General features: G+C 40.2%; 1 protein-coding gene across 1 annotated transcript; it reads right to left on the bottom strand.

The window, feature by feature from the left end:
* Positions 1-13,865: 13,865 nt before the first annotated feature.
* Positions 13,866-17,090, bottom strand: LOC133794687 (glucan endo-1,3-beta-glucosidase 5). The gene is made up of 2 exons (XM_062232042.1): positions 16,427-17,090; positions 13,866-15,140 (listed from the first exon to the last, which is right to left on the bottom strand). The coding sequence occupies exons 1-2, from the start codon at positions 16,777-16,779 to the stop codon at positions 14,045-14,047; spliced, it is 1,449 nt and encodes a 482-aa protein (XP_062088026.1). The 5' UTR covers positions 16,780-17,090; the 3' UTR covers positions 13,866-14,044.
* Positions 17,091-18,554: the final 1,464 nt, after the last annotated feature.

The following is an 18,554-nucleotide window of genomic DNA, read 5'->3' as shown; positions in this document are numbered from 1 at the left end:
AAGTTTGTAAGTGTCGGGTGGCAGGACTTGCTCAATCTGATACGGTCCCTCCCAATTTGGTCCTAGCACTCCAGCTGCTGGGTCTTTGACGGACACTTTTCTCAGGACCAAATCTCTGACTTAGAACTTCCGATCTCTAACTCTGGAATTAAAATAGTGGGCCACCTTTTGCTGATGGGCAGCAACTCTCAAGCTTGCTTTTTCTCATTTTTCTTCAACAAAGTCCAAAGATTCAGCTAAGATCTGGTGATTCTCCTCCTGGTCATACATGGTTCTTCGATGGGATGGTGGGTCAACCTTGACAGGCAACATGGCTTCATATCCATAGGCCAAGGAAAAAGGAGTATGACTAGTTGCTGTCCGGGTAGTAGTTCTGTATGACCAAAGAACCTCTGGCAATTCTTCTGCCCAAGCACCCTTCGCTTGCTCTAGAAGCTTTTTTAGAGTATCCTTTAAAGTTTTATTCATGGCTTCAACTTGCCCATTGGCTTGTGATGAGCTACCGAGGAGAAACTTTTTATAATGCCATGTCTAGTGCAAAAATTAGTAAACAAATCATTATCGAATTAAGTTTCGTTATCAGAGACTATCTTCTTGGGTAGACCATAGCGACATATTATATTCTTAACCACAAAATCTAACACTTTCTTCGAGGTGATTGTTGCTAGTGGTTCAGCTTCGGTCCACTTAGTGAAATAATCCACAGCAACTACCGCGAACTGCACCCCTCCTTTTCCTTTGGGTAGTCTCCCGATCAGATCAATTCCCTAACCTGCAAACGGCCATGGACTCTGCATCTGCTTCAAGACATTCGGAGGCGCCCTGGGTATTTTAGAAAATCTCTAGCATTTATCACACTTCTTCACATACTCCATGGAATCTTCAATCATTGTAGGCCAGAAAAACCCTTGCTGCAAAATATTTTTGGAGAGACTTTGCCCCCAGTATGATCTCCGCAAAATCCCTCGTGCACTTCGGTCAATAAATTTTTTGACTGGTTGGGTGTTATGCATCTAAGCAGTGGCATAGAGTACACTCTTCTATACAATACCCCATCCATCATAATATACCTAGCAGCTTGCCTCATAATCTTCTTGGCTTCATTGCGATTATTTGGTAAGACTCCTTGCTCAAGGTAAGTAATGATGGGTGTCATCCAAGTGTTAGCTAATGTGATGGGCATGGCTTCCTACTCATTAATACTCAGCTCTGCCAAGTATTCTACTGGTACTATGTTCAAAGTTTCAACATCTTTTGCACTAGCCAATTTTGCTAAAGCGTTTGCATTGGAATTCTGCTCACGTGGTACCAGCTTAATAGTTGTTGACTGCGTTTTTAGCCAACGACGTGAGAACGTCAATAACGACAAGCCTTCAAGAGAAATAAAAACGACAACAGACGGTACAAATAAGAAAAGTAAATAACACAAGAGATTTTTATAGTGGTTCAGCCCCGATTGTCGGTAATAGCCTAATCCACTTAGAGTTGTGATTTATAGACCCGTACTCAAGATCAGATGGACTGAGCCAACTGAGTTTCTTCAGTACAGATTGCAAAAATACAAGAATTCTCTCTTATTTCAGCACTTTCTCTCTCTAGAATAGACAGTCCCAATTTTCTCTCTCTAGAAAGAAGAAGCAGAAAAGACCCTTCTTTCATCCCATAAGCTCCCTATTTATAGGCCTAGGATCCTCAATTGATATCCCCTTACAATCGGGATATTTTATTATTCATCTTATATTTATATTACAATAAATGTTTAAAATATAACTAATTCCTCAATTTGAGTGAGGAATGAGAGATTCCCGCGTATGTTGTTGAAGCTGTCTCTGGGAACCTTGACTTAGTCTCCTCTATCTAATTGATCCACCTCCTACTGACTACCCATGCAAGTGTTGGTCGGACGTGCATGGTGGTAGGACATGCATGGTGGGTTGAACATGCATGGTGGTAGGACATGCACTTCTCTCCTCTATCATGGCACTCTCCTCTAGCATGCCATGTTCCCCTTGAACCAATCTCCTTGGCTTCTCCTCGGACCAAGGTGGTCCGAGGTAACCTCCTTGGCACCTCACCTTGGACAACATTGGGGCAACCTCTTTGGTGCCTCACCTTGGACAACATTGAGGCAACCTCCTTAGCACCTCACCTTGGACAACATTGAGGCAACCTCCTCCATGACATCTCACCTTGGACAAGATCAAGGCCTTCTCCTTTAGCATCTCCCAAACATGTCCGATCGAACATTGTATAGGCTCTCCTTATCAAAATCTAAGTCTCCTCCCTCTTGCATGAGACTCCTCCTCCTTAGCTACTTACCTTGGACACGTTCAAGCCAACACTTTGGAAACCTTGGGAGGCTTGCCTCCTACACACCCTTGGGGTCTCTTAGGACCACATCCTCCTTGGGGTCTCCTAAGACCACCCCCCTTATCTCTCCTAGAGTGCATTCTCCTTAGCCTCCTAGGATGCATTCTCCAATTTTTGGGTATAACAATAGTATACTCTTCGAATTATGCCAGCAGGTCCTTGGTTTTATTCAAGTATGCCACCATGCGCAAACCTCTTGCCTGATATTCCCCTAAAACTTGGTAGACCCCCAACTGGGAATCGCTATTTACTTCGACCGACCGGGCACGAACATCTCTAGCCAGGCGCAATCCTGCTAGGAGGGCTTCATACTCTGCCTCATTATTAGAAGCATTATAGCCGAACCTCAACGCACAATGAATTCGATGTTGCTCAAGTGTGATCAATATAATTATTGCTCCTGAATGACGTTCATTTGACGACCCATCAACAAAAAGTTGTCAGGTAGGAAAATTCTCTCTCTGCCCAGTCGCATTCTCTTGCTGGTCGGGAAGATCAGGAATCCCAGTGCATTTAGCAATAAAATATGCCAAAGCCTGTCCTTTAATGGCGCACCTTGGTTGATATTTGATTTCAAATTGGCCCAATTCGACCGCCCATTTAAGTAAACGACCAGAAGATTCTGGCTTCTGTAAGACTTGGCGTAAGGGCTGGTCGGTAAGTACTTTAATGGGATGTGCCTGGAAGTATGGCTGCAATTTGCGAGATGCAAGTACTAAACAATAGGCCAACTTTTTGATCACGGGATACTTTGACTCCACTCCTATCAACCGCTTGCTAACATAATATATTGGATGTTGCACCTTATCTTCTTCTCGCACCAGAGCAGCACTGACAGCATGCTCTGTGATTGCCAAATAAATAAAAAGGTCTTCTCCATCTACTGGTTTTGAAAGAACAGGAGGTTGAGCCAAATGTTTCTTTATGGCTAGAAAGGCTTGCTCACACTCCTCTGTCCATTTAAATTTTTTGTTTCCTCTAAGTAAGTTAAAAAATGGGACACATTTTTCCGTTGATTTGGAAATGAACCTACTTAGAGCAGTGATCCGCCCAGTCAAACTTTGCACATCCTTAATCCTAGCTGGAGACTTCATTTCCGCGAGTGCCTTTATCTTATCAGGATTCGCTTCTATTCCTCGCGAGTTAACAATAAACCCAAGGAATTTTCCAGAACTTACTCCGAATGAGCATTTGAGGGGATTCAACTTCATGCTGTATTTTCTCAGTACTACAAAGCATTCCTCCAAATCTCGTACATGTCCTTTAGCTTCCTTTGACTTTACCAACATATCGTCCACGTATACCTCCATGTTTTTGCCAATTAAGTCACGGAACATGCCATTCACCAGACGTTGGTATGTGGCTCCTGCGTTCTTCAAGCCGAATGGCATAACCTTATAACAATACAACCATATGTCTGTTCGAAAGCTGGTATGCTCCTTGTCGGGAGGATGCATACTAATCTGATTATATCTCGAGTAAGCGTCCATGAAAGACAAAGTTTCATGACCAGAAGTTGCATCAACCAACTGGTCTATCCTTGGCAAAGGAAAACAGTCCTTAGGACATGCTTTATTCAGATCGATAAAATCCACGCAAGTCCTCCACTTCCCATTGGACTTGGGCACTAACACTGGGTTTGAAACCTAGGCGGGGTAATAAGCCTCTCTTATGAACTCGTTTTCCTTTAGTCGCTCGACCTCCTCTTTGAGAGCCTTCGCTCGCTCCTTGTCAAGCAATCTTGTCTTCTGTTGCATTGCTGGGTAGCTTTCATCCACGTTGAGCACGTGGCTGATCACAGTTGGTGAGATACCCACCATGTCCTTGCGAGACCAAGCGAAGACATCTTGATTCCTTTGCAAAAATTATACCAGTTGTACTCTCACTTCCAACTTCAACTTCTTCCCAATTTTGACCCCTCTAGTCGGGTCACTTTCATCTATTGAGACCTCCTATAATTCTTCCATGGGTTCCACTTCACTATCCAAATCCCCAAAGCGAGGATCAAAGTCCATTCCCTCGCTTTGGGCAACGCCTTATTTGGTGACTTCATCATCGGATGGGGCTTGTTGCATATTGAAACCAAGAGTACTTTCTTGGTTGATAACTGCTAACACTTTCTCCTGGTTGGCTACAACCATAATGCTTTGTTGGTCGACATCCATCTCCTCTACTTCTTCTCTATCTACACACACAATCGTATTATTCTCCTTAGCTCCCTTTCGTGCTTTAGCTACCGAAGCATTGTAACACTCTCTAGCTTCTCTTTGGTCTCCTCGGACACAACCTATTCCTGCACTAGTCAGGAACTTCATAGAAAGGTGCCATATAGAGACTGCTGCATGCAAGGCTGTGAGTAGTGGTCGACCGATCACCACATTATAAGCTGACGAACAATCGACTATCAAAAACTCTGTCATAACTGTCTCGTGCCTAGGAGCATCTCCTGTTGTGACCGATGCCTGATTGTTCCAGGCGGTGACAACCATTCTCTAGTAAATCTGTAAATAACTTGAGAGCGTGGATTCAAGTAATTAATGGATAATTTCATCATTTCAAAAGATGACTTGTAAATAATATTCGCAGAACTTCTCGTGTCGACCAGACATCTCTTCACCTTCATGTTTGCTATTTGGACTGTAATGACGAGGGGGTCATTATGAGGATATCTCACATGCCGAGCATCATCTTCAGTAAAAGTGAGGGACTCACTTTCATACTGTGGATTCTTTGGAGGTCGCTCCTCTACAGCCATGACCTTAGATGTCGATGCTGCATCCAGCTCATGTCGAAGTATTTGAGCATATCTCTCTCTTGCCTTGTTGCTATCCCCAGCTAGATGTGGACCTCCACATATAGTGTCTAGAGTGAAGTCCATAGGCTCGGGTTGCAAGGGTGGAGACTGCTGTCGCTTAAACCCAGGATTGTTGTTACTTCCTTCTCCTTGGGTCTTTTCTGCTCGATACTATTTTAACTTTCCCGACCGGAGGAGAAACTCTATCTCATCTTTGAGATGATTGCATTCATTTGTGTCGTGACCATAATCTCTATGGAAACGACAGAACTTATTCAGGTCTCTCTTACTCATCTCCTTCCTGATGGGTGGGGGTTTCCGGTAGGGAACTTTTTGATGACTCGCAAGATATATTTCTACTCGGCTGGCCGAAAGAGTGGTGTAATTGGTGAACCGAGGTTCATAGTTAGTTGTCTTGTCATTTGGTCCCGACTTAACCTTCTTTTCCTCATGGCGGTCAGACATGTTATTTCCATGTTTCTTTCCACCATTTTGTCCATTCACACCATTCTTAGAAGGATCAGTTGATCCACCCGGATTGTTTAGGCCATTTTCTCATTTCTCAATCGCGTCATCCAATTTCATATATTTGTCTGCTCGGTCAAGAAATTGTTGGAGTGTTGAAATTGGATTGCGATGTATACTGTCCCACAAAGGACTCCGATAAATTATACCAGAAGATATGGCAACCATCTTCCCTTCATCTCCAATAGCAGTTGCTTGGTTGGCTTCTCTCATGAACCTCTGTATGTAATTCTTGAGAGATTCATCCTTCCTTTGTTTGATATCTACCAAGTGATTGGCATAAACTGGAGGAGTCCGAGCAGCGTTGAACTGTCTACAAAATTCTTTCCTGAAACTCTCCCAAGAGGTAATGGAGTTTGGCTTGAATTTCCAATACCACTCTTGGGCCGTATCAGACAACGTAGTGGGGAAAACTCTATAGCGATAATCATCGCTCACTCCGAGCAACTCCATTTGGTCTTCAAACTTCCCAACATGTTTTATGGGGTATGCCTTTTCTGTATATACTGGCAGTACTAGTGCTTTATACTTTGCTGGCGGCTGGGCTGCTCTGATTTGGGCACAAAACGGACTGCCATTCCTGTGGTCTGCTGGATCGATTGCAGAAGGTAGTTTCGACAAACCTTGAACTGTGGCCATTAGCGCATCAAGTTGGGCTTGGATTCCTGGGGCGACCGTTGGGGGCTCAAGGTCTTGACCGCCTGGTCGGGCATTCCTATCTGGCGCACTGTCATCAAGTATTTCTACTTGACTGGCAGGTCGGGTCAGATCTCGCCCTTCGACCAGGACAGTCCTTCTCTTGTCAGTGATGACATCTCTTAAATCCTTCTTATAAATGCGTCTTCACAACCGATCAAACATTGTGCTCTGATTTTTTTCAGAAGTCTTATCGCGCAGGACGTGCTCTCTCCCACTACGTTGCTGGCCGGGATGCAGTGGTGTCCTTCCTGTTTGTGTCGGGCATTCCTTTCCTCCTTGCTGGTCATTGCCATGTTTTTCCTTCGATCGATCGGTATGATGACTATCAACCTCATCACGACCATGTCAATCTTTGAACTGTGAAGTTACTTTACCTCGAGGAGTCTTGGTTTGATCCTGCCTGGGTGGAGTCTTTTTACTGCCTGATCGGTGACTCCCTGATCTAGAAGTTTCTGATCGGTGGCTCCTAAAGGGGGTTCTAGAGTTCCCCCTTTGAGTCGAGGCAGTACCAGATCGGACCCCATCATCTTCCCGACCAGGAGGGTTACTCTTGCTTCTGTCTGGTCCCCAAGAATTGGCTCTGTCATTAGTTTTTCGACCATCATTTGTATTCCTTGCTCCCTGGGTAGCTGCTCCTCGTGCTGCAGTTTTGGCATTGGCTTGGGTCAACTGCGTAGCCGCCTCCAGAGCAAGTGCAGCCTCGTGGTGTCGCCTATCGGCGTCCTCCTGCCGTCGCTTGATCTCCTCGCTCCTGGCGTCCATCTCCCATCTTTGTTGTTCAAACGCAACTTTCTGTCTCGCCATCTCTTCAGCAAATGACTCCTGCCGGGCATTGAATTGCGCCATCTCCTCTTGAAAGGCCCCCATGGCTTCCTGGAGTTGTTCAACCTCTAGAGTCATTTCTTCGAGGAAGACCCTGGGTTCAATCTCGCGGTCTTGAGGGCCAGGACCTTCTGATCTAGCATGCTCTTTAGATGTGCCTGGCTTCTTGGAGGCCGCATTGGCATTCTTGGGAGCCATAATAATATGATAATAGTGTGTTTCTTCTCTTTAGGCTCTCAATGAAAGCACCAAAATGTTGACCACGCTTTTGGCCAACGACGAGTAGACATCAAAACTACAATAAACATTTAAGAGAAAATACGAAACTGATAATTTTATAGTGGTTCAGCCCCAATATGTTGGTAATAGCCTAGTCCACTTAGAGTTGTGATATATAGATCTACACTCAAGATCAGATGAACCTGTGTCAACTGAGTTTCTTAAGTGTAAATGCAAGAAAATACAAGATTTCTCTCAGAATACAAATGCTTTCTCAGAAAAATCAGAATTCCTTCAATGATGCCATGAGCTCTTTATTTATAGGCTCAGGATCGTACAAATCGAAATCCCTCATAATCGGGATATTTCAGTTGCTCTCACTAATATTTAATTAATAATTAGATTTAAAATACAACAATATGCGATTTCTTTGGGATAATTTGAGAGATTCCTGTTGTGGGTACGACTAATTCTACCTGAAGTCGTTACTGAAATTTCGCTGCATAATGATGATTTGTCTGGTCGGCCAACTTCACTCCTTGAAGTGAGACTGGTCGGCCAAAATGAATGACTGGTCGGCCAAAACGACTAACTGGTCGGCCAAAACATTTTACTAGTCAGTCAAAAATCTTTACTGGTCGGACAAAAATTCTACCAGGTCGGTCACATCACTTCCAAACCAGATAAATAATTTTTCATGTCAGTAATTGTAATGCCCCGGATTCCCTAATGTGGTTTAACGGCTGGATTAGTAGGCCGGGAGGGCCATAATTGTTTAATTATGCTGTTAAACGTGTTTATGTACGTTTATGAGAATTATATTATAATATAATGTTAATTGTATGCATGTCGGTGATATATGTTGAGACCACATTATGATGTGGGTTTGTTCGAGCTGTTCGACATGAGACGATCGTAGATTATTGATTAGCGGTTTAGTCACAACAGGTTTAAGTGTCGGGACTTGGGTTGAGGCTCGGGGTGATTTTGATGGTTAGAGCGTTACCGGGGGATAAAGGGTAACGGGAGGTGAGTTAATGGTGTTTATGATTTTTGAGAATAGCGGGAATTGGAGAGCGTTAATTATGATTAACGAGTTTGGAGGAAAGTACCAAAAATGCCCTTAGGAGCCTTTAGAAAGTATTAAATGACCTAGGGGTAAAATGGACATTTCACCCCTAGGATAGATATAACCCTTGTTGGCTGAGAAAATGAAGGAAAAACAGAGTATGTTTTAGAGTTCTCCCGTACCTCCTTTTTCTCACTGTTCTTTGTGGTTTTTTAGCCAACTTTGAGGATTCTAGCTTGGGAAGCAAGCCTTGGAAGTTTGGGAGTGTGTTCCACTATTGAAGGCCATCATAAGCCAAGCTTTGGGTAAGTTTTTAACCATAGTTTCTCTGGTTTGCTCTGTTTTGGTTTTGTTTTGCAGCTGAAATGTTTAGGGTGAATTCATGGTTTTTGTTGGGAGTTTTGGCTAGGGTTCCCATGCTTGTGATGTTTGGGGTATGTTGGGATGGTTTTTGGGTTCATTTGGCATCAAGAATAGGCTTTGGAAGCTTGGGAATCGAGTTAGAAACGAAGGAGATGAAGAAGGTCGGTTCAGGGATGTTTTGGGCTGGAGGTAGCGCTACAGCGCCCACCCTAGGGCGCTATAGCGCTCCTCAGGAGGCTTTTTGGCTTTTGGGAGGTTCTGAGTAGAGCGCTGTGGCGCTAGGGGTTGAGCGCTGTAGCGCTACCCTGTTCCTTCCAAACCCCGTTTTGAGTGTTTTTAAGGGTTTTTGACTTGGGGTTTCAATCCTAAAGGCCCGGGATCGAATCTACTCACCGTGTGGGCATGTTTCGAGGTCCCGAGGATGGTGCTTAGGTTAAGACCCTATTATTGTGGATTCTCATTAATGGAGGTTATAATTGGTTGTGATTAGGTAACCGCTAAGGAACTAAAAGACCGATCGTTCTCAGGGGTCGTCTTTATCATACTTCTCGCTCGAACTTGAGGTAAGAAAACAGTGTATGGATACAGTTGCACCCTGTAAAGGTATATGACATGCATGGTTTGATATTGAAGCATGTTGGTTGATATATGTGAACATGGATTGCATATTAAATGCTAATGAATGCCGATTACCTGTTTAAGACACTGACTAGCCAGGGACCGACTCTAAAGTCGACGATTACGCATTTAATGACTCTATGGCATTAATGCGGGACCGACCCTAAGGTCGAAGAACTTATAAGCGCTTGCCTGGTCTACGACCAGAAGACTATAGCCAAGGTATATGACCCCGGTGATCGTTTGTCACGTGGCTAAGGGACGTTGTCCATAGCTTCGACTCTAGAGTCGTGAGGAAGGTTATGTTGGTGACTAATCACCATGCACCTGTCCTGATCGAACATATGAAAGAATCACTTAACCGTTAAGCCCTGGTGACCCTATCGTCACATGGCTAGAGGGAGCGACGCTCGTTATTGTGACTGTTGGCTATTGTCACCTATTTGTTGGTCTGATAGTCCTGAATGGTTACTATGATCGTTGTTGATATTATATCATGTTCTATTATGTTTTCTTGCTGGGCCTTGGCTCATGGGTGCTATGTGGTGCAGGTAAAGGAAAGGAAAAGCTAGGCCAGCCTTGAGTGGGGAGCTTGGGCGGTGTGATGTACATACAGGGCCGCTTGACCGCCACGGTCAAGGAGTTCTCAGAGGGACTAGGGGTTTACCCTATTTTTGCCGCTTAGGCCGGCGGAGTTTGTAAATTTGGAACTGTAGCGACTCTTTTGTATTACAAACCACTTGTAAACATTTTGAAAGGCTCATGAGCAGTTTATTTACTTAACGAAAAGTACCCTTTCCTTTTTACTGGTTTTCTACCTTAACCTGATTATAACACTTAGATCACGTTTTTAACCAAAGGACTCGGGTAGCGGGTCAAATTTCCGGTTCACCGTTCACCGTAACTGTTCTGGGGTAACCAGGGCGTTACAGTAATATCACAAGATTAATCTCAAACCTTTGACCCAGCCATTTATTGCCACCTGTCACTTTTATTGCCACGTCATCGTATTCAAATTTTGGGGATAACACAACTCTAGACAAAATAATACAAATAAACTTTAGATTGCTAAATAGTGTTACAACTCTATAACTGAAAATACAAATAAATAAGAGAAGGATTAGAAGAAGAGAATGGTGAAATACAACTCTAAGCAAAATGATACAAATAAAGTAAAAATGTTTGTAACAAAAGAAATGAGAGGAATACAACTCTAAACAAAAATACAAATAAATAGAACAAGAAGAATAAGAAGAAAAGCAATAGTAGAAAATATAAGAACAAGAACAAATAACAAGAAACTCTCACTCACACAACCAAAGTGAAGAGTGTTGGGGATCACCAACTTGAACAAGGTTTGAAACCTTTGTTCAAAAGCTTATTTCCCCCTAACTCAAGCACTAAGGTATCTCTCACAGATTTTGGAAATTGATTTATGGAATAATCAAGTCTCTGGGAGTTTTCTAGACAAGTGCTCTAATGGATAGAAAAGTTGTGTCTTACAAGTGAGCAATAGACTCCTATTTATAGAGTTTAGAGACATCCTTTAAATTTCAAATTCCACCAACCCCCATGACTATTACCAATGATTAATTGGATGTTTATGAAATTAAAAATGAGATTTGAGAGTTATTTGGGTTTTTGGAGCCGTTAAAAAAGGTTGGAAAAAACTGAAGAAAAAAAAATTGGTCAGTCAAGCACCTGTGGCCGCGACCAGGAGTATCAGTGGCTGCGGCCGCTAGTCTCTATTCCCCAGGCCGCGGCCACCAACATCTTCTGGCCGCGACCACTGATCAATTTCAGCACACAAAAATGTGTTGTTTTTCCAAATGGTTCCAATCCACTCCCAATTGATTTTGTAACCCCCAAAACACATTATTGGGGTTAAAATCATATCTCCAACAACCATTTCACATATGGCTTTAAGAAATTCATCTCAATATTGTGTAACATCAAATCTACACAATACCGGGCAATATTTGGAAGTTACAAATTTGTGACTGAATTTGTAACACCAATATGTTACATATTTGGATATTCACACATATCTAAATATTGTAACTCTCTATTGTATGTTACAATATGTGACACTCTTTGTCACATTTATTTAATCTAAAACATTATATTATAAAATAATATAACAATCACCTCATATCTATGTTGTCTTTTCTGGGGCATTCAGTACCCCCTCTATCAAATAGTACAAACCTAGCTTAAATACATCTTGTGGGTTTGTCGAGGCCTACAAAGCATCTTCCAACTGGCCGAAACTAACCTTGGAATCACCATTAAAGTATTATTGGATGATCCGATCACTTGAAAGATACTCTTTCAACTCATCTGGGGACAGGGTGTTCCCAAAATTCAGCCCGATGACTAGGGTAAACTTTGCAATCCCAAATCTGCAAAGAGTGTTGCCCAAGTAGAACTGGCCCTCTTCAGGCTTCTTGCTTTCCACCTTCAGCAACATAAGCTGATGTAGTAGAACCCCAGAAAAACTAAAGGGCTTAGCCTTGAAGAACTGTCCCAATGGGCATGCCTCTGCCCGTTCAATTAGTTCGTGCCTCCTAAACTGCTCTATAAGGGTATCCAAGTAAGCACTACCCCTATAGGTGACACGACCAAGAAAATGCTTCTCCAATGGTACAATGAAATCAAGTATCTGAAAAAGAAAAAAAAACTGTTAAAAATACAATTTTAAACAATCTGGTAACTATCGAGGACCATCGAGGTTTAAAAAAATCAAACAGTGGATAAACTATCGAGGCCTGTCGAGGTAGCACACAATATTGATGCTGACCATTACTGTCGAGGCCTATCGATGCATAGGTAAAATCAGAAAATACCCAATTCTATTGAGGCCCGTGCAAAATCAGAAAATGCATAGTTCCATCAAGGCCTATCGAGGCTTATCGAGGTCGATGAAAAATCATAAAAATGTCTAATTCTATCGAGGTCTATCGAGGCTTCAAACAAAATTGATGCTAGGCACCACTGTCGATGCCTATCGAGGTATATCGAGGCAATGCAAAATCATAATATATCTAACTTTATCGAGGCACATGCTAAATTAGAAATATGACTTATTCTATCGAGGCCTATCATGGCCAGAACCTAACAGATACTATCGAGGCCTATCGATTTTTATCGAGGTGAATAAAAATCTCGAAAAAAAACTCAAATTTCTTCATACCCCATCTCCAATCTATCCTATAAACAAAAAATTAACAAATAAACCAGACCTAGACAATTTATTACAAAATAAACAAGTAAATCCCTCACCTTTGCCTATTTCGGGGTTGTTTAGCAACTCATGGGTTTTCCTACCCGCCTATTCTGGCAATGGTTTCTTGCCACTTTCTGTGTTGTCGTGGTCATGGAAGACAAAGCCACAGTGAATGCGCGGAAAGTGAGTGAGAGTTTTTGAGGATTTTTGTTTCGGGACAGAGAATAGAGAGAATCCGAGAGAGTAGAGAGAGAAAGTGGAAAACAAATGAGAGGGGTATTTTTGGAATTAATGGAAATACTAAGATCAAATGCATATGTATACCGTGGATATGATATTTTTGCTATAGTACTCCAGTTAATGCATCAATAGTCAAATTTCTCTTATAGAAACATTAAGTCATTAACTAATGCTAAGTACATACTTTATTTAGGTCTCCCGGTCTATTGGTTGATTAGTTTTAATTAGGGGCTACTTCTTAATTCTATATAAAAAGACAATTATTTGAAAATATAAATTTTAAATGCTTGAGTTTGGCATTCAAGAAGATGAGGGAGAGGGAGAGAAAGACTGAGAAAAAATATTAAAAAAATATTTTTTATTATTTAAAAATTAATTAATAATATTTTTTAATAAAATTGTGAGATAGACAAATAATAAAATGACACGTGACAACTCAATCAGACCTAGGAGGGAAAAACTTAAATTTCGTAAATTTAAGTTGCAAATACTCAAAATATAAGGACCCGTTTGGTAAAATTTGTTTTTTAGTTTTTTAAATACAAAAATAGAAATATTATTTTATTTTTGTTTTTTTATTTTTAAAAAATAAAAATATGTTTGGTAACTATTTTTGTTTTTTGTTTTTAAAAATAAAAAATAATAAACACGTTTGATAACTTTTATTTTTATTTTTTATTTAACAATATTAGGTGTTGATTTGAAAAAGAGAAAAAAAAAAAGAAAATTGTTTAAAAAAATGTTGAAAGTGAAAAAATTATATTTTCAAAATTTAATAAATTTTAAAAAAATATTAAATAAAAATAGAGTTACCAAACATATGTTATGTTTAATTATCAAAATTTTAATTAATTAAATAAAAAACTATTTTTTTTTAAGTGTTACCAAAAGATATGAATTTAATTTAATTTAAATTATCCTACTATAACATGATACAGTCTAATTATAGAATCATTGTCTACAACAATCTATCACCTATACCAGTTTCAGAAGAAGGGACATGGAAAAACCCACTTAAGAAACTTCTTTCCACACTAAGAATTCCCCCCAATCCAATTCCCTTACAGTATGACTACCTAATAGCTTTTTTTTTTTTTTTTTACACTAAGAATACCCCAATCCCCCACAAAATCAAAAACCAAACATTGACCCATCTTTTACATGAGTGAGAACTAGAAGTATCAGTGACACCAACAAGAAACCTACACTCACCAACAGAAGGATCTAAGAAAGTAACCATACCAAGCCCGTCAAAATCACAACTCTGTAAATTCTGCATTTGCAACTGATAGTAACTGTTGAACGCGTAAGAAATGTTTCCCTTAGCTCCAAGTTCATTACATGACCCTCCATAGTTGAGTGTTGTGCAATCGGCCATGCTACAGGCCAGCTTCATGTGGTTAGCCACATCTGATAGGTCCCTAGATGGATTTGCCACACACCACCTAGATGGAAGATATTGAACATTTTTTGCATTCTTCAATAATCTGTTGCCCAAACCAAGGTTCAAAGGATACTTAGCCTGGCCGTCAAAGGAAAATATACCCCAATGTCTTTCAAAGTTTCCTGGAAGAACGCTCTTTGCCCCTTCGTCGAACAGACTGAATAGATAAATATCCATGGGAGGGACACCTGGCCTTAAAGGGGTTCCTTCCTTACTCAAAACTTGATTAATGAGGCCTTGGTTGAATGCCCTTGCAGCAGTGAGATTTGCACCAATTGCCCCATCCGTCGGCCAACCTACCTCCCCAATGACAATCGGCATCTGACCATATCCAAGTTTGGTGAGAGCTGCAACCAGAGTGTCATAATTTCCATCAAATGCATTTGTGTAAACACTGGCCCCATCTGTAACAGGATGGGTAGTTCCACCAAAGAATGCATAGTCTTGAGGGAAATCTGAATTCCCATACAGGCTGAGAAAAGGGTAAATATTGACTACAAATGGGGATCCATTTGAGTTGAGAAATTCGACAATTTGAGTCATAATTTGTGTCAGCTCGGGTCTAAATGCGCCTTGAGAAGGAAGTGAAGCCTCATAGGCATCAGCATTGCAAGGGACCACTAACTTTATGTAGCTAGCAAGATTCACCTTTGCCAAGGATTGTTGCAGATTTAGCATGGCGGGCATGACATAGGACTGAAACTGACCTGAGTAGCTTGTTAGGAAGGGTTCATTTCCAACTGCGATATACCTGTCATCAGTATGTAAACGTTATTACAGGAGAACTGAATAAATGCCAAATAATAAAGGTATCTCGTCACAAATTGAACCAGCAGAAAAAATGCCTATAACACTTGATAAATAAAACTGCTCTTGTCAGAAGGTGAGAAACCCTCATGCCTACCACATTCTTTGTTTAACGAGGTCCAAAATTTAATAAGCCAGTTATGAAAATCACAACTTCAAGTTCATCTATATAACTAAAACTTTGGTGGTTCTGATACAGCACCACTTGCAACTTACAAGCCTCTCCTTGCAACTCAAGTTCATCCATGTACAGCAATCACTAATTACAATTTTGTTTTAGGAAAAAATAAATAAAATAGAAGATATATGTAAATCTTGTTTTGGATGATCTGCTAATTCTATAGCCTTAACAAATCCAGGACAGAACATCTACCTGCATGGTGCAAATCAGACAAGATGAATATTACGAAAAATTTCTTCTTCTTTTTCCTGCTAGATTGAACCAACTTGATGATATCTTATTATGAAAAGAGCACAGGTTCCCACTCTAGAATATGTTAAGGAGGAAAACTCAATGTTCAATAAAAAGAACAAGGGATTGCTTTTCCCGGGATGCGAAACATGCAAGAAGCTGACTATGATAGTTGGCAAAGTCCGTCTGGCATAGCAACCCACAGGGTGAAAGGTGTACTAGACATATTTGTCGGGGAAGCAAGGCAGAGCACAACTCCATGGCATTTCAAGCCAACCAACAAGCAAAAAAAATAAAAATTCTTGAGCTTAAACGTGCAGTTTCAGGTTGCCGAAGTAAATCAAGAAAACTCGGTTGAGACTTTAACCTTAATAAAGCTAAGGCTTAGTTTAGGAATTTGTTTATATTGTAATTAATCCCTTTAGTGTCCTAGCGCATAGGTTAGGTTGCAGAGATTCAATTCGAGGAATCCCTAAAAGAGCCAAGAACTCAACATGTGTTGTTCAATCATACCACAACAAAAAGTGATGACAGTATGCAAATAGATAGAAAAAAAGCAAAAACCAACAGCAAAAAACTAGTCTTTTTTCCGAGTCTATGAGTTGAAATTGATTATTATAAGTTTCTGAAACCAAAAACAGCAGATGATTCTATCTATACAATGAAAAATTGAAGGTTTTTTTCTTTTCTTTTACCAACACATCCTCAGCAAACTAAATCTATATATAGAAAAAAAAAACAACGAAAATATAAGACTAACCAATTTAAAAAGGAAACAACAGTGAAAAAGAGTAGAAAGATAACAAAAAGAATCAGACCTGATATTAACACCTCCTCTGCCCACATAGGCGGACACATTCTGACGAACCCATAAATCAGAAGCAACAGTGGAAGAACTCAAGGAAGCTAACATCTCATTTGGGATCCCAACCATGACCTCCATACCACTGCCCATCAGAGCCTTGAGAACACCAGGGTCCGTATCAAAAATCTTCACTTTGGATATCTTGTTATCTTTCAAGAGATCCACCACAGTCGATGGCTTGAGCCTGTGAAGAGAAATGGTACCCCAGTTCACTCCAATGGCTGATTCCACCATTGGAAGTGATCTCCAAACCACTGACAGAGAAAACAGGGCTACAACAAACGTTCTGAATCTGGGTTCCAACATTTTTCTCAGATGAAGCCCAAAATATCACCAAAATCTTTCAGTCATTCGATTCTACTAACTGGGGTTTTTGGCTTGTAAGCCTGAGAAGATGAAAACAGAGAGAAAGGTGAATCCTTTTTCAAATGGTCAATATACTTAGCAGAGAATCGTGTTTGGTAAGCTGAGAGTGGTGAATGAGCTAGAGAAACTAACAATGTGAGCCCTTTAAAAAGAGTAAAGTTGAAGTAACCTCCAGAAAATCCATATGCATATCACTACAGGGAAGGAATGAGCTGCGTACGTCTACACTGGTAAAAAAAGTGTGAATATGCCACTTCCCCCAATGACAAGGACAATGGCCTTTGATTTTTTGGTTATAACATTCTTTGAAATTTAATTATTTATTAATTTTGTAGAATAATTTTTCTCTATTTCCTATTTTTGTTCTCAATGGGTTAATGAGGTGTGAAAGTGTAATGTATTGTTTGATGTGATATGGCTTCTATCCCCTAAACAAAGCTAAATATGATGTGACACAAGGGCTAAATACAATATGCCCTTTGGTTTCATACTAGTTAGTTTAATATTATTTTTCAATTATTCCCTATATTATCTAAGTTTCATACTAGTTATTACTATATTTGTCAAAAAAACTGTTCACTCAAGTGATTATCCAATCGGTACAAAATTTAGGTGCCATTTTTCATTATGCAAAGGAATATATTTATCCAGTTATGTTTATTAATCAAATTTAATTCAAACAATAATTTTTGACACGGTAAAAACTAGAGAAATAGCGCTATATGAAATTATGACAAACTCTAATAAAGAAATATCTATTGACTATTTGAAGTATGATAATATCTTTATATTATTGATCTGCATCTGATTCTAACGTTATCAATAAAGTTGGGTGACACATGTCGGTTAGGACTAACAATTCAATGTTGTTATCAATTTCCTTTCAAATAATAATTTAAAACCGGCTGCCAATTCTCAAGAGGGCAAATGTCAGGCTCGGTCTATCCGACGTCGTTTTCTATATCTAGCTATGAATTTTTACTTCATACTTCTTGTTCTTTTGTTTTGGCCACGCTGTCCTGCATATAGACCAGTAGATTTTTGTTCTATTCGGCTGGTTGCCCAGTGGAAAAAGGGAAAATGATTAAGTAAATGTACGTTCTTAGTGGAAATGAATAAAACAAAAATAATACGACCCAATTCATGTGGAGAGGAATAGAAGCACATAAAGCTAAAGGTGTCTTCTAGTGTAATGGAGAAAAATCAATTAGGTAATTATTTTAACTTAAAAAGAGGTCCAAATATATATTAACGATAATAACACATCAAAAGCTATTAAGCACACACGGCTTGCCTTTAATAACTTTAGTAGGAACAGAAATGAATCCTCAATGGCCACAAAAGCTTGATGGTCTGGCTCTAAAATATTTATTTGCCAACAAACTTCAAAGGAGGAAAAAGACCCCTACGGCTATGGTTTACTTATAACATTGTTTATATAGCAATTCTGTGTGGCAATTTAGTATTGGTCTTCATGCGATTGTCTTAATCACCTCTACCAAGCATGTGCCCATATGGAAGACAACAATTAATTGTTTTGCACAAATGACGGTGAGCCCAAGTTCAATTAGACGGGGCAGCTCACAAAAATGACAATAAACTCCAACTCTCCAAAACCATAGGGAATGCTATTTCTGTTTGTAAGTTGATAAGGTCACCTTTTGTTTAGTCTTTTCTTCTATTTAGCCTTTGGAAACTTTGAGAAAGTAGAAAGA

The sequence above is a fragment of the Humulus lupulus genome, chromosome 8 (assembly GCF_963169125.1).
Source record: "Humulus lupulus chromosome 8, drHumLupu1.1, whole genome shotgun sequence".
In the NCBI taxonomy this organism is placed as follows: Eukaryota; Viridiplantae; Streptophyta; class Magnoliopsida; order Rosales; family Cannabaceae; genus Humulus; species Humulus lupulus.
The sequence above is the reverse complement of the archived record's forward strand: the minus strand, read 5'-3'. Positions and strand labels throughout refer to the sequence as shown.

Excerpts from the sequence above, each read along its gene's own strand:
- LOC133794687 (XM_062232042.1), bottom strand. The coding sequence starts at position 16,779 with ATGTTGGAACCCAGATTCAGAACGTTTGTTGTAGCCCTGTTTTCTCTG. Across the intron at positions 15,141-16,426 it reads AGAGGAGGTGTTAATATCAG|GTATATCGCAGTTGGAAATG; the intron begins GTCTGATTCTTT and ends TACTGATGACAG.